The sequence below is a fragment of the Lissotriton vulgaris genome, chromosome 9, assembly GCF_964263255.1.
Source record: "Lissotriton vulgaris chromosome 9, aLisVul1.2, whole genome shotgun sequence".
Lineage (NCBI taxonomy): Eukaryota > Metazoa > Chordata > Amphibia > Caudata > Salamandridae > Lissotriton > Lissotriton vulgaris.
The window spans coordinates 1,012,557,987-1,012,573,718 of record NC_141697.1 but is presented as its reverse complement, the minus strand read 5'-3'; the positions used below and the strand labels follow the sequence as shown (position 1 = coordinate 1,012,573,718).

The 15,732-nt window shown below is 42.9% G+C and overlaps 1 protein-coding gene across 1 annotated transcript; it reads right to left on the bottom strand.

Moving 5' to 3' along the window:
* Positions 1-5,135: 5,135 nt before the first annotated feature.
* On the bottom strand, positions 5,136-14,572 carry LOC147692717 (uncharacterized). Its single transcript, XM_086939548.1, has 3 exons — positions 14,369-14,572; positions 12,342-14,062; positions 5,136-5,241 (listed from the first exon to the last, which is right to left on the bottom strand). Exons 1-3 carry the CDS (start codon positions 14,570-14,572, stop codon positions 5,136-5,138), a joined length of 2,031 nt encoding a protein of 676 aa, XP_086795674.1.
* Positions 14,573-15,732: the final 1,160 nt, after the last annotated feature.

Sequence of the window (15,732 nt, the reverse complement as noted above, 5' to 3'; positions counted from 1 at the left end):
TTTAATTGGTCATGTGCAATATGTAGTGTATTCTAGTTTTATTACACATCGGGCAGTGTACCCACATTTGTTTTGGGAATGCGCAATGGGCTGAGTACCCATCTTTTTGGGGACAGTTTACCCATTTTTGTTTTTAGAAATGCGCAATGGGCTGAGTACTCATCATTTTGGCTAGTGTGCCTATATTTGTTTTAAGAAATGCACAATGGGCTGAGTACCCATCATTTTGGCCGGTGTGCCTATATTTGTGAAAAGTACCCATATGTAGTTTTATTGGGCTTGTACCCACCTTTTGTGTAATGTGCATGGGGCATTTCAACCTTCATATTTTGGAACTCTATACACAATTCTCTTTCTTTTTCAGGTTATGGCTGAAATAGGCTTCGGCTATGGGTCTTCCACCGGCAAGTGGATTTCTCATCTATTGATGTGTATGGTTCATAGTTTTTTTTTAAAGAAAAAAACTTGTTTAGTTAAAGGGGTTGTTTTATTCATGGTATGACGGTGTTCACATTTGCGTGGACAGTTTTAAGCCTTCTGGCTTGGTGATATTCACTGGGATGTGCAGATATCACTTGTTAGATTTCTACTTCTTGCTAATTTACGTTACTGGATTTTTATTCACGGTGTGTAGAATCTACAATCTGTTTCTGAAACGTTAGACTTATTTTAAAGTTCAACAGGGTGCAATTTTCACCTGTCTTAATTTATATATTGCAGTCTTTCCTTATTTTATTACGAATGGCTTCTTCTGTTCTTCTCTTTTTCCAGCTTTTGCTTTTCTTTCCTTCATGTGCTCTGTTAATGGGGATCAGAATTGCTTTGCATTTTCTTTTATGAATTATTACTTGTCTTTTTCCCTTCAGATGCAATGTTAACAATTTTCAGACTTGCTATGTATTTTCTTTTATGAATTATTACTTGTCTTTTTCCTTCTTATGTAATGTTAAGAATTTTCCCCTTGGTTGATTCATATTAATATTGTACTTGCATAATTCTTTTGTTTCTGTTTAAGAGGGGGAAGGTGATGTGGTAGTCTAAACATAGTAGGTCTTGCTGCTCAGCCAGAGTGGAATGAGTGGAATGTTGGTGAGTGGTTAGAATGGAGTGTTGATGTCACAGACGTAGCTGTGGAAGGTTCTTTAATTGGGAGTCAGTGTGTTCTGTTGCTGATTAGAGCAACATGTCTGACTCTGTTAGGAAGCCTCTGCTTCTCTTCAGTCTGTTGCTGTGGTAGTCTAAACATAGTAGGTCTAGCTGCTCAGCCAGAGTGGAATGAGTGGAATGTTGGTGAGTAGTTAGAATGGAGTGTTGATGTCACAGAAGTAGCTGTGGAAGGTTCTTTAATTGGGAGTCAGTGTGTTCTGTTGCTGATTAGAGCAACATGTCTGAATCAGTTAGGAAGCCTCTGCTTCTCTTCAGTCTGTTGCTGTGGTAGTCTAAACATAGTAGGTCTTGCTGCTCAGCCAGAGTGGAATGAGTGGAATGTTGGTGAGTGGTTAGAATAGAGTGTTTGAATGTCTGAGCGTGAGGATCAGTTGTGAGCGGGCTGAGCAGCAAGTGGGCTGCTCCTGGTGGGGTCTCACCTGAATACTTACCATCTAACTTAATAAAGAGATCTACACTCTCTATACCTCGTCTTCTTCCAAATTCATCATAAATCTTATTGTTACAGTTGCCAATGAGTGGATATAATGTCATAAACCCACTGGAATGGAGGGACAGCAATCCTTAGGCCCCCATGCATGATTTCTCTATGGGAAAAGGATTGGAAGAAAGTTTCATTGAAAGATGTGTCTTGCAGAACATTTTGGTGTTGTTCTATGTTTCGTTTTGACTCATATGGCATTACTGTATCTGTACTACTAATTTAAGTTACGATGCCTGACTGCTTTCGGTAAATTTTTGCAGTTTTTATCTATTTAGTACATTGAGTCAATGCTATACGCGTTATTACATACTTAACTGGTGAAATTGTTCATGTTGCAGTCACATAGCGAAATCTTTATGCATTTGTTGAGGTTCCCGATCCTGAGGGTTCTAGGCATGATTTGGTCTTTAGGGTATTCATTGTGTTAGAGCCGGTCTCTTCACATTCTGGTAATCTACAGTGTGGGTAGTTCACACCCTATACACTGATTCTACCCTTTTTGTTTTTTTGTGCCTAGCATTAACATCTTAGTCTTACCTTGGATAGTGGTTTGCTCGAGGTTGAGTTTCACAATGAAGTGCGTTAATATTGGTTTTGGCGCTATGACCATATTTTTATTAGTTAAGAGGCCTGTGTATCCATACTTTTTGAGGAATGCTTAATGGTATGTAGCCCACCTTTATTTTTAAATTACAAATGGGTTAATGCGCAATGGTCTGTGTTTTGATTTCAAGTGAAAAGGTTTAATGCACAATTGGGCCGTTTTCACATTTTGTTTTAATTGGTCATGTGCAATATGTAGTGTATTCTAGTTTTATTACACATCGGGCAGTGTACCCACATTTGTTTTGGGAATGCGCAATGGGCTGAGTACCCATCTTTTTGGGGACAGTTTACCCATTTTTGTTTTTAGAAATGCGCAATGGGCTGAGTACTCATCATTTTGGCTAGTGTGCCTATATTTGTTTTAAGAAATGCACAATGGGCTGAGTACCCATCATTTTGGCCGGTGTGCCTATATTTGTGAAAAGTACCCATATGTAGTTTTATTGGGCTTGTACCCACCTTTTGTGTAATGTGCATGGGGCATTTCAACCTTCATATTTTGGAACTCTATACACAATTCTCTTTCTTTTTCAGGTTATGGCTGAAATAGGCTTCGGCTATGGGTCTTCCACCGGAAAGTGGATTTCTCATCTATTGATGTGTATGGTTCATAGTTTTTTTTTAAAGAAAAAAACTTGTTTAGTTAAAGGGGTTGTTTTATTCATGGTATGACGGTGTTCACATTTGCGTGGACAGTTTTAAGCCTTCTGGCTTGGTGATATTCACTGGGATGTGCAGATATCACTTGTTAGATTTCTACTTCTTGCTAATTTACGTTACTGGATTTTTATTCACGGTGTGTAGAATCTACAATCTGTTTCTGAAACGTTAGACTTATTTTAAAGTTCAACAGGGTGCAATTTTCACCTGTCTTAATTTATATATTGCAGTCTTTCCTTATTTTATTACGAATGGCTTCTTCTGTTCTTCTCTTTTTCCAGCTTTTGCTTTTCTTTCCTTCATGTGCTCTGTTAATGGGGATCAGAATTGCTTTGCATTTTCTTTTATGAATTATTACTTGTCTTTTTCCCTTCAGATGCAATGTTAACAATTTTCAGACTTGCTATGTATTTTCTTTTATGAATTATTACTTGTCTTTTTCCTTCTTATGTAATGTTAAGAATTTTCCCCTTGGTTGATTCATATTAATATTGTACTTGCATAACTCTTTTGTTTCTGTTTAAAAGGGGGAAGGTGATGTGGTAGTCTAAACATAGTAGGTCTTGCTGCTCAGCCAGAGTGGAATGAGTGGAATGTTGGTGAGTGGTTAGAATGGAGTGTTGATGTCACAGAAGTAGCTGTGGAAGGTTCTTTAATTGGGAGTCAGTGTATTCTGTTGCTGATTAGAGCAACATGTCTGACTCTGTTAGGAAGCCTCTGCTTCTCTTCAGTCTGTTGCTGTGGTAGTCTAAACATAGTAGGTCTTGCTGCTCAGCCAGAGTGGAATGAGTGGAATGTTGGTGAGTGGTTAGAATGGAGTGTTGATGTCACAGAAGTAGCTGTGGAAGGTTCTTTAATTGGGACTCAGTGTGTTCTGTGGCTGATTAGAGCAACATGTCTGAATCAGTGAGGAAGCCTCTGCTTCTCTTCAGCCTGTTGCTGTGGTAGTCTAAACATAGTAGGTCTTGCTGCTCAGCCAGAGTGGAATGAGTGGAATGTTGGTGAGTGGTTAGAATAGAGTGTTTGAATGTCTGAGCGTGAGGATCAGTTGTGAGCGGGCTGAGCAGCAAGTGGGCTGCTCCTGGTGGGGTCTCACCTGAATACTTACCATCTAACTTAATAAAGAGATCTACACTCTCTATACCTCGTCTTCTTCCAAATTCATCATTAATCTTATTGTTACAGTTGCCAATGAGTGGATATAATGTCATAAACCCACTGGAATGGAGGGACAGCAACCCCCAGGCCCCCATGCATGATTCCTCTATGGGAAAAGGATTGGAAGAAAGTTTCATTGAAAGATGTGTCTTGCAGAACATTAAGGGATATTCTGGAAGCGAAACGAAGAGAAGCAAAGGAACATGTTACCTATGTTACCTCTTAGAGATGTCCTAGTACGTGTTCTCATCCTGTAACTTCGACATGGTCCAGATGGTGCTTTATGCTATTAAATGACGTCGAGCTTGGCACAAGGTGAGCTGTTCATTGTCAATATTTTTAGGCATTTTTTTCGGTTTACATAAACAATCAGTCATATATTTGCAGCAATCAGCGTTCCTCTAAAATGTAAAATGTAGACATTTTATATATGAAAAGCAATTTAATGAAACTATATTGGTCACAATATTAAAGATGAAGGTCGGTGACACAAATGAAGATGGTGACGGCACAAAGTTTATTCAGGAACTAGCAAGTTCACAGGTACAAGTCCAGTCACCATATAATGCAAACTGTCACTTCCCCACATATATATAACCCACCACAGGGTTTGAAAGACACGCCGCCACACAAGACAAACCCCTGCTTAAACTCATGAGCCTGCATCTTAAGAAATAGACACGAGCGTAGCACAACATGTCCCGCTCGTGTCTACTTCCCACAACAATGCACAAGCTCAACACACATGACACACTCATTCATACAACACACCTTTCCCATTTACATTTTTGTTTTCAATATTAAGACAAAATCCTTGAACTTAAAAGGTGTTCATCATGACTTAATACTTCTGGGGCAACTTGACCACATCCGTTCTACCTAAACCAGTGGGCATGCCCATTCCTGTGTTCTTGACACACTCATTTTCAGACATGTCTAAATAAACATTACCTTCTAAATTGTCACAACAGAAACCGACACCCTGTGGAGATTTCAGACTTCAATGACACATGCAGGATCTGACTAACTGGCAAACCAGTTTCCTACCATAGTCTCCTTCTTAAGAGGTACCATGCCGACAACCATCACCACCTGCCTGCTTCTTGCTCCTTTCCTCCTTCTTAAATACTCTCTCATTTTCGCTTTGAGGTCCTCCACTTGTAGTACTGCAGTGGAATGTTAGTTGTAGGAGAATTCTATATTGCGTATGGTTCTGGTTCACTGTAATGCTTAGCCTAGCTTAGTAGCTAGCTGTGTTATGTCATGTGTTTAGATGTAACTGTGATTCTGAATTCCAATGCGTGTAGCGGCAGTTGCTTGGGGAGTCAAGAGAAGAGTGGATGCTCCAATAAAGCTTCTTTACTTGAATACATTGTGAGTCATTTTCACTACTACATTTTATCGACAATACAGATCTGAACCGAAAACGAGGGGAGCAGCCACTATTAAGGATCGTACACCGTCTACATTGGTTAATTGTGTACGTACCTTCAAGGGATCTATGACCATTTTCCAGAAATCCGCTGCCGAGTGGAGGATAGATTTTGCAGCCATCAGGTAAAAGAGGTCTTTAAGAACATTCCATGGAATCAAGGTACTTTTCTTTATTCTTTAAGCTTTAAGGGACGCCAGCAATGTGCGTGCGTCTTGTGACAGGAGAATTTCCACATTGCAAATGGCTTCGTTTTACTTGTCTTTGTGATGTACGTATCCTTTGGAAAAGATTAACGTTCACAAGAGGAGCTGAATGCTTCTGTGATGTGCTCACAATAATTGGTACATAGAGCATGGAAGTTATTTCTACCTATTGGTCTGCGCACAAGAGCTAATAAATGTATCTGTGATGTGCACACATTCTTGGGAATTCTGTTAGCAGCGTTTATCAAACGAAGGAAGGAATTCGCCTTTTTGGTGCAGTAGGAGCCATAGTCTGTGATATGCACACAATTATCAAAGCATATCACTCAATGCTCATCATGGATTATTCAGTGATGCGCACACCATATTGAAATTTAAAGACAGTTTCAGCAAACAGACAAAGTTTACTTTTAAGTATTGCTTGTGGAATCGTTTTTTTAAATTATTATTTATTTATTAAATACTGTGGCTACGATTGGTGAGAACCCTCCACCACCAATCTTTAAGAGACCAAATGAACCCAGTATGAAATGGATAAAATGGTTAAGCTTATTGAATAATTATTTATTGGCTATTAATGGCAACAACTTTAGTGCTCAAAGAAAAAAAGAGTTAAATTTAGTGGGCACAGATGCGGAGAATGTTTTTGAACATCTTGCTCCCTTACCTACACTTCATGGTACGGAAGCAGGTGATTGTGATTGTTTCAAAGAACTTTAGGTATGTAGAACAACCACATATTGTATTGGAAATATTTCATTTTTATACACGTCTTCAGATGGTTAATGAATCTATAGACGCTTATGTCTCTTCTTTAAGGACACTAGCTGCTGAATGTTAATTTGGGATAGATATGGATACGTATATTAGAGATCAGTTGGTAATAGGTTGTGCTAATAAGAAAATTCAGGAACAACTTCTGCGACATCATAATCCCACACTACGAGAAACCATGGAAATAGCTAAAAGTGTTGAGAGATCTATTACTTTGTTAAAAACCATAAACTTGGAAAGTGCATCTGAAGGTGAAGCTGTTAAAAGTCCAAATGTTAAAATGGGTAAACATGTAAAGTCAAATACACCCATTGTTACTATAAAAATGAGTGTTCTACTTATAGATTGCTGTGTACTGGATGTGGGTCCAAATCACACACTTATCAAATCAAACATTATCCAGCAAGAGGGAAAGAATGTGCCAGGTATAAAAAGATTGATCATTTTGGTAATGTGTGCCTAAGTGGGGGCAGAAGAGTTTGTTATTTTAGAAGAAAATTCGGAAATTGTAGCAGATGATGAAAGCAACTGTCAGAACAAGGTGCTTTGTGTAAGAGAGGTAGATAATATTCTAGAAAAGGAGGAAGCAACAACCTCTCAAGATAATCAAAGAAGGGAAGGGTTAATTTCTGATTGTGTACAGATTGTGGCCAATTCCATGACAACATTTTAAATTCATAATGAACCATATGTTCCTCTTTTATGTACTATTGTTATTGATGGAAGGAGTCTAGAAGTAATGGCATATTCATGATCTCCATATACCATAATTTCAGACTTGTTTTTCATGAAAAATGGAAGGATAAAGCTTTGCAACCTAATGATTTGAGAGTGTTTGGTTTTGGAGGAAAAGAAATCAACATGTTAGGTTATTTTATTGCAGATATTTTTTTTCAAACATACGACTATTGTTGGCAAGGTGTATGTTGCAATAAATGGGTTACAAGTTCTGGGATGGAAACATTGAGCTAGATTTAACATTAGATTGAATCCCAATGCTAAAGTGTAAGTCTGTATCTCAGAAGAAATATTATCCGTACACAATGACTATAATAAAAAAAGAATTGAAGATTTTTTGAATGAGTATAAAGAGGTATTTAGGTAAGAACTTGGGAAGGTGAAATGGTTTTCCCACAAGATTCAACTTTAAAAAATGCAATACCAGCCAAGCACAAATTAAGGCATGTGCCATTACCTGTCAGACATGCGTTTTCTGATATGATCAAGAAATTATGTGAAGAGGGTATAATAGAACGGCTAGATGCCTCGGAATGGGTTTTGCCTATCGTTTTGGTTAAGACAAAAAATGGAGAGCTCAGAATGTGTGTGGACCTGAGATCTGTCAACAAACAAATTGCTGTTGAGTGTATTCCGTTACCCAAAGTGCAAGAGTTATTCCCGAAACTTGGTGGAGCTAAATATTTTACTACAATTGATTTAAAAGCTGAATACCATCCAATTGTACTGACAGAGGAATCATGAGATATTACTACATGTATAACTCCTGAAGGTACTTTCAGATATGCCAGTATGCCTTTCAGTTTGTCATCTGCCGCATCGCTTTTCCGTAAGTTGATGAATCGTCTGTTTGGAAATATCAATGGGGTGGTGGCATTCCAGGATGATATCCTGATTTACTCTGAAGCACCTGACAAGCATCATGAGATAGTGGCAACCTTTTGAGCACACTCAAGAAAAAGGGTATGACAGTTAGACTGGATACGTTTTTACTTAAGACGTGTAGTATTTAAGCCATTCCCTTAGTGGGTCAGGTATTGCTCTAAAGAAAGATTAATTCGACTCCATCAGGAAGATGGCAGAGCCTCAGAAAAAAGATCAACTCAAATTGCTTTTGGTGCTTTGTGAATATTACTCTAGATTTGTAAGCAAGTTTGCAGACATGGTTCTTCCTTTGAGAGTTTTGTTAAAAAAAAGGGGTTATGCTCACATGGTTAAATGATCACCTTGAGGCTTTTAATGCAGTTATGGAAGCGATTTTTGGCTGTAAACCATTTACTGCATTTTCACAAAACGCGATCAAAATTATCACTATAGAGGCCAGGGCCACTGGTCTGGGAGTGGTGTAGAGTTAGCTGAAGGCAAATGTTGAGAGTGCTATTGCCTTTGCGTCAAAGCCAGTCACTATCACGTAAGCAAAATTCTCTACCATAGAGAGAGATGCTTTGGGTTGTGTGTCGGCAGTTGAGCATTTCAAGATGTATTTATGGGGCAAACATTTAAAACTGAGAACAGATTATAAACCATTAGGAATATGCTACTTACCAGTATGCATCTGTTCTTGGCATGTAGGGCTGCTGACAATCATATCTTGTGCATAGATCGCCGCCTAGTGTTGGGTCCGGATGATTGCACATTGTTGTCCTGGAAGAGTCTTCGAAGTATCACGAGATAGGTGGCTCCTCCCCTGGACTACAGTGCGCCTGGGCATCCTCTCCATCTTCAGATTGTTTTTCGCCATTGTGGCAGAGATGGAGTGTAATACAGTAAGTGATGACAATGCCTGCGTGCTACAGCTGCAACAGGCACCGAGGAGGAGGGCGGGCGATATGAATGTCAGCAGCCCTACATGCCAAGAACAGATGCATACTGGTAAGTAGCATATTCCGTTCGAGGCAAGTGGTCTGCTGAATTCATATCTTGTGCATAGAATAAATAGCAGTTACCTCCTTAGCGGTGGTTGCCCGTGCCAGCTGCAGCAGTCTAAAAAAGAGTTTTGAGAACAGCCTGTCCTACAGCAGCTTGCTGTTTGGAGTGTACATCTACGCAGTAGTGTTTGGTAAATGTATGTATGGTGGTCCATGTGGCTGCTCTACATATATCCTCTAGAGGAATGTTACCTAGGAAAGCCATGGATGCCCCTAACTTGCGTCTGGAATGCGCTCTTTGGGGAACTGTTAATGTGCGTTTAGCCTTTTGATAGCATATCTGTATGCACTTAACAATCCATCTGGCTAAAACTGATTTTGAAATGGGGTTACCTTTGTGGTGTGGAGAGAAGGCAACAAACAGTTGCTTAGTTTTCCTGAAATGCTTTGTCCTGTCTATGTAATACAGGAGAGCTCTTTTAACATCTAACGTGTGCAGTGCTCGGTCTGCTACTGAATCTGGATTTGGGAAGAAAACGGGCAGTTCTATGGTTTGATTAATATGGAACTGCGATACCACTTTAGGCATGAATTTAGGGTTGGTACGGAGCACTACCCTATTAGCATGAATCTGTATGAAAGGCTCTTGAATAGTTAGGGCTTGAAGCTCAGTAACTCTTCTTAGCGACATGATTGCAACTAGAAAAGCCACTTTCCATGTTAGAAACTGTATCTCACAAGAGTGAAGAGGTTCAAAGGGTGGTCCCCTTAGTCTGGTGAGAACTTTGTTCAGATTCCAGACAGGTGAAGGAGGGTGCATGGGAAGAAACACCTCTTTGAGCCCTTCCATAAAGGCTTTAATGGCTGGCACCCTGAAAAGAAAAAGATGCTGTCTGTTTTGAAGATAAGCTGCCATTGCAGCCAAATGTATCCTGATGGAACTATATGCTAGATTGCATCTGTAGAGATGCAATAAATAACATATAATGTTTTGCGTGGACGCATCCAGCGGAGTTTTGTCATTATTGGAACAGTAAATGACAAATCGCTTCCATTTGGCTGCATAGCATGCCCTGGTTGTAGTTTTTCTTGCCTCCTTGATGATGTTCATACAGTCAGGGAGCAAGTTGAGGTAGCCAAACTCTATGACCTCAGGAGCCAAATTGCAAGGCTCAACTGTTGCGGATCTGGGTGCTGAATGTCTCCATGGCTCTGAGTGAGGAGACTGGGTGTGAGGCGCAGTCGTTGGTGAGGCACCACGAGAGTTCTAGGAACGTGGTGTACCACGCCTGCCTTGCCTACGTTGGAGCAACCAGGATGAGCGCCATGGAGTGCTGTCGCAGTTTGCATGCCACTAGCAGTATGAGCGGTGCTGGGGGAAAAGTGTACGCAAATCTGCCTGACCAGTTCATCCATATCGTATTGCCCTGAGACTGCAGGTGTGGGAACCTGGCGGCGAAGCTTTGGCATTTTGTGTTTTCTTTTGTGGCAAATAGGTCTATCTCTGGATGACCTCACTGCTGGAAATATGGTTGGAGCACCGAGGGGTGTATCTCCCACTTGTGCATTTGATGGCAGTGCCTGCTGAGCAGGTCCGCCATCTGGTTGTCCTTGCCTGGGAGATGTTCCGCCATAAGGAACATGTTTCTTTGAATGGCCCCCTTCCACATGCTCTGGGCTAGATGATACAATTGTGGAGAGTGAGTGCCTCCCTGCTTTTGAATGTAATACATGGCAGTCATGTTGTCCGTCCGGATCAGCACGACTTTGTTGCATAAATGAAATCTGAACGCCTTCATCGCCATGAAGATTGCCATCAGCTCCAACAGATTGATATGCATATTTTGCTGCTGCGTCGTCCATAGTCCCTGCACTGTATACTGGAGTACATGCACTCCCCAGCCCTGGAGAGAGGCGTCCGTCGTCGGCACTATCTTTGGTACAGGCTCTTGGAACGGTCGTCCCCTGCAAAGGTTTTGTGTGTTCCACCAATGCAGAGAGTTGTATGCACGACCAGTCACCAACACTAGGTCTTTTAGATGTCCCTGAGCCTGGTTCCACTGTCGTGCCAATCACTCCTGAAGCGGACGCATGTGTAGCCTCGCGTGAGGGACTATGAAGATGCAGGAGGCCATCATGCCGATCAGCTGCATAAATACCTGCGCTGGGAGTGAGTGTTGGGGCCTGAATGTCCGAATCAGCAATTGCATGCTGTTGACTCTGGCAGAGTTTGGTTGCGCTGTTGCTGTCAGAGTGTTTATTGTCGCACCTAGGTACTGTTGTACATGTGTGGGTTGAAGATGTGATTTTGGGTATTTCAGTGAGAATCCTAGACTGTGCAGGAGGTGAATTGTGCGGGACATGTGGCTGGCACATTGCTGGGCTGACTTTGCTTGGAAAAGCCAGTCGTCCAGGTAAGGATAGACATGGATGTGTTGTCTCCGAAGGTGCGCAGCCACTGTCGCCAAGCACTTGGTGAACACCCTGGGGGCAGTAGTGACCCCGAAAAGCAGAACCTTGAACTGGTAATGCTGGTTGTTTATGGTGAACCTGAGATATTTCCTGTGTCCTGGGTGAATAGGAATGTGGAAATATGCGTCCTTTAGGTCTAGGGTTGCTAGGAAGTCCCCCTGACTGAGCAATGGTAGAACCTGCTGTAAAGTTAGCATGTGAAAATGTTCTGACAAGATGTACTGGTTCAGGGGTCTGAGGTCTGAGGTCTAGAATGGGCCGGAGAGACCCGTCCTTCTTTGGGATCAAGAAGTACAGTGAGTACACCCCTGTACCCTGCTGTTCTAAAGGCACGAGTTCTATGACCCCTTTTTGCAGCATGCAGAGTACTTCTTGCTGCAATAAGTGCATGTGCTCTGCGGTCATAGGACGGTGCCTTGGGGGTATGTTGGGTGGAGTGGAGGTTAGTTCTAGACAATAGCCGTATTGGATAAGTTCTCTCACCCACCTGTCTGTTGTAATGCCTTCCCAGACCAGCAGGAACTGCTGAAGTCTTCCGCCGACCGGTGTTATATGGTCTGGGGGCAGTGACAAGACGTCACTGTTTATTGGAGGCGGAGGATCTGGCATTATTATTTCCTCGTACTCTGCCTTTGGTGCTGTTCCCACGATATCCACCCCCATTGTTCTTGTTATATGTTGTCTGCATGCCCCCTTTGTTGTATTGGGCTTGCTGTGATGCTTGACCTCTAGAGGCTCCCCTGTTACCGGAGCAACGAAAGGAACCGCCCCTGAACTGTTGTGACTGCAGAGCCGCCATGGATTTCGCTGTCTCAGTGTCTTTTTTAATTTTTTCAAGGGTCGTGTCTACATCAGGACCAACGAGAAATTCAGGGTTAACCAGCTGATTGAGTAAAGTTGTTTGTATCTCTGGCTTAAAACCAGAGATGCGTAGCCAGGCATGCCTTCTAAGCATCACACTTGTGTTGATGGCCCTAGCTGCTGTGTCTGCTGCATCGAGCGCACACTTGATGGATGCATTGGAAAGTAACTTCCCCTCCTGTATCAGCATTTCTGCTCCCTCCTTATAGGCATCAGGCAGGTGTTGTAGTAGCTGTTCTAACGTGTCATAATGTGCCCTATCATATCTGGCTAATAGGGCCTGTGTATTGGAGATCCTCCAAATATTTGCCGCTTGAGCCGCTACTCTTTTGCCAGAAGCTTCTAAGATTTTGGATTCTTTGTCCGGAGGGGGAGCATCACCACTTGTCTGCGAGTTTGCTCTTTTACGAGCATTAGCCACCACGAGGGAGTCCAATGGGAGCTGGCCCTTGATGTACGTAGGGTCCACAGGCGCAGGCCGGTACTTCCTTTCAATCCTTGGGTTTACAACCCTTGCCCTTGTGGTCTCCTTGAAAACGTCAGTAGCGTGTTTAAGGACACCTTTTAGCATAGGCAATGTCTTTACTGATCTTTCTGAAGTTGAGAAAGTATCAAACAGAAAGTCCTCCTCCACTGGGTCAGCATGCATTTCCACATCATGGTTCTTGGCTGCCCTTTCAATTAATGCGTTAAACGCAGCAGTATCTTCAGTAGGCGAGGTTTTGACGGTATAGGACTGAGTGTCAGGCGTGGTGTGTGGCTCATTAGGGTCAGCAGGGTCAGTCCAGGGTTGAGGTTTTTCCTGATCTGTGTCAACAGGATAAGTAAAGTCATCCTCATTGTATCCCTCTCCCATATCCTCATTGGTGCCTGTGGGAGAATAGGCATAGTATTGTCCATAGGACTCCACAGCTTCAAAAAGAACAGGTGAGTTGGCAGAATCCCTTTTTCTTTTGAGAGGGATTTTATATGACTCTAAAGGATTCTCTGGAATGATTTTCCGTTTGTAAATGGTGAGTCTGCCAGAATCCGAGTCTATGAACAATTTCGACTGATTGTCATAGGAGGGTGCTTGGAACACCACATCCTCCTCAACGGGCTGAGTCCTTGAAACCACCGACACTTTTTTGGTCGTGCCGGTGCTCTTTTGTGGCTCGAACGCTTTGGGTCGAGCGGTCGGGGGCAGTCCATACATAATCGGCGGAGTAAGCATTGGAGACAAACCGACCTTCTTCGAGGGTGGCGCTGTCTTCGATCCGACCGACTTCGTCTGATCACTAGTTTGCTTGCGGCCTTGCGTCGACTCGAGTTCCCGGTGCGCAGCAGGCACGCTCTTTTGCTTCGACGCGACATGCCCTTTCGGGTTGGGTTTACTCTTTGACTCGAAGGCCTTGCTCAATATTGGCTTGGAGGCTGTAAGCTTCGGATCAATAGCCTTTTTAGCCTTGAGTCCTTTGCCAGTGTCGCCATCTTTGGACGTCGACATCGACAGCGTCAGCGCAACATGCTTGACCGTAGAGACAGGCTTCGGCGTGCCGGTTTTCGGGCCGATGCCCCCTTGTGACCCCGAAGGGTTGATGACACTCTTAGATTTGATTGGAGCCGACGAATCCGAGGCCGTCGATCCGAGGACTGTCTGTAGCAGTTTCGATTTCGATTTAGCATCTGTCGGTTTCAGTTTCGATTTCACCGCTGAGAGTGGTTGATCGACCGATGACTCCTTAGAAGTATTCTAAGCCGGGCCTTGACGCGGGGCTATAGAATGCAGGTTAATATCTTTGCTAAGGCCTTACGGCAATGCCTCGACCTGAGCCGTAGAGAGTATAGTGTCAGTATTGGGCCCCGCGACTGCGGGTGGGCCTTGCTCATCGCTCGAGTCGTCATCGACGGCTCCGATGGCCTCTGCGTCGTCTCCTACCTCGACAACGTTTTCCTCATGGACGTAGTCTTCTTCTTCGTCCTCGTTATAGTTAGAGTCGTGCTCCGATGCAGGGTCCGACTGCTGGTCAGGATCCTCTTCATCGACGCCCTCGTCGTCATCAGCCTTGAAGATGTTCTCCGGGTCGGGTGCTGTTTTCTGCGCCGACTGTTGTGCGGCACGTCGAAGCCGAAGTGTCTTCTTTGACCGACACTTGGAACAGGCCATGCAGCTGGCCTCGTCGTGGTCCGGAGATAGGCATTTATTGCACACGGGGTGCACATCAATGAGAGGGTATTTGGAGTTGCAGACGGGGCATCTCTTGAACGGGCTCCGTTCCATCGTCGATCGTCGTCGGGGCCTTAGGTGCCAAAAAAGGCAAACGGCCTTCGACGTCCTGTTCAAAGAACTGGATCAAGTACTAGGCACCGAACGAGAGACAATACCGACGCCCCGAAGGCCTTTTGGCCTTGCGAAAAGAGTTTTATATTGATTCCGAACTTGAGTCAAGAAAGTACATCCGAACCCAATGGCGGAAAAAAAGAATCTGAAGATGGAGAGGATGCCCATGCGCACTGTAGTCCAGGGGAGGAGTCACCTATCTCGTGATACTTCGAAGACTCTTCTAGGACAACAATGTGCAATCATCCGGACCCAACACTAGGCGGCGATCTATGCACAAGATATGAATTCAGCAGCCCACATGCCTCGAACATATTATTACTATCTAAACAATTGGAGTGGTCCAGATGGGTGAGGTTACAGGCGAAGTTGTATTACTTTGATTTTATAGTGGTGTACATACCCAGAGTGCAAAATGTTCAAGCAGATTGCTTATCTAGGCTGACTGGAACTTTTATACCTGTGACAATTTGATGGCTCATGAGGAATGTTTAATGTTTAGTAGCTGCTGTGGAAGATGTGGTACTTTCTATGGGCCAAGTTATATCGAAAGAAGATTGGATGGTAGCTTCTTTGGTGATGATGAGACAATTAAAGTATTGAAAGGTTATATCATTAATGGTTGGCCGTCAAAGAAGCACTTATGCCAGGAAGTGTGTGTGTATTGGAAAGTCAGAGATGAGCTTTCGTTGGCGAATGATATTGTGTTGAGAGCCGAAGAAATTGTTCCTCCTGTTGGGGTCAGGAACAAGTTGATATCTATTGCCCATTTGGGACATCTAGGGCAAACGAGTACTATCGAGAAACTAAGGGATCAATTTTGGTGGCCATACATGGACACCTATATCATTTGTTTTGTAAAGGATTGTTTAGCTGGTGCAGATTCTGAAAAAGTACTAAAAACTCAGCAAGTTACCCATTTACATTCAATTGTCTCTGAAAAACCAAGGAAAAAGTTAGACATTGATGTATTAGGTCCCTATGAA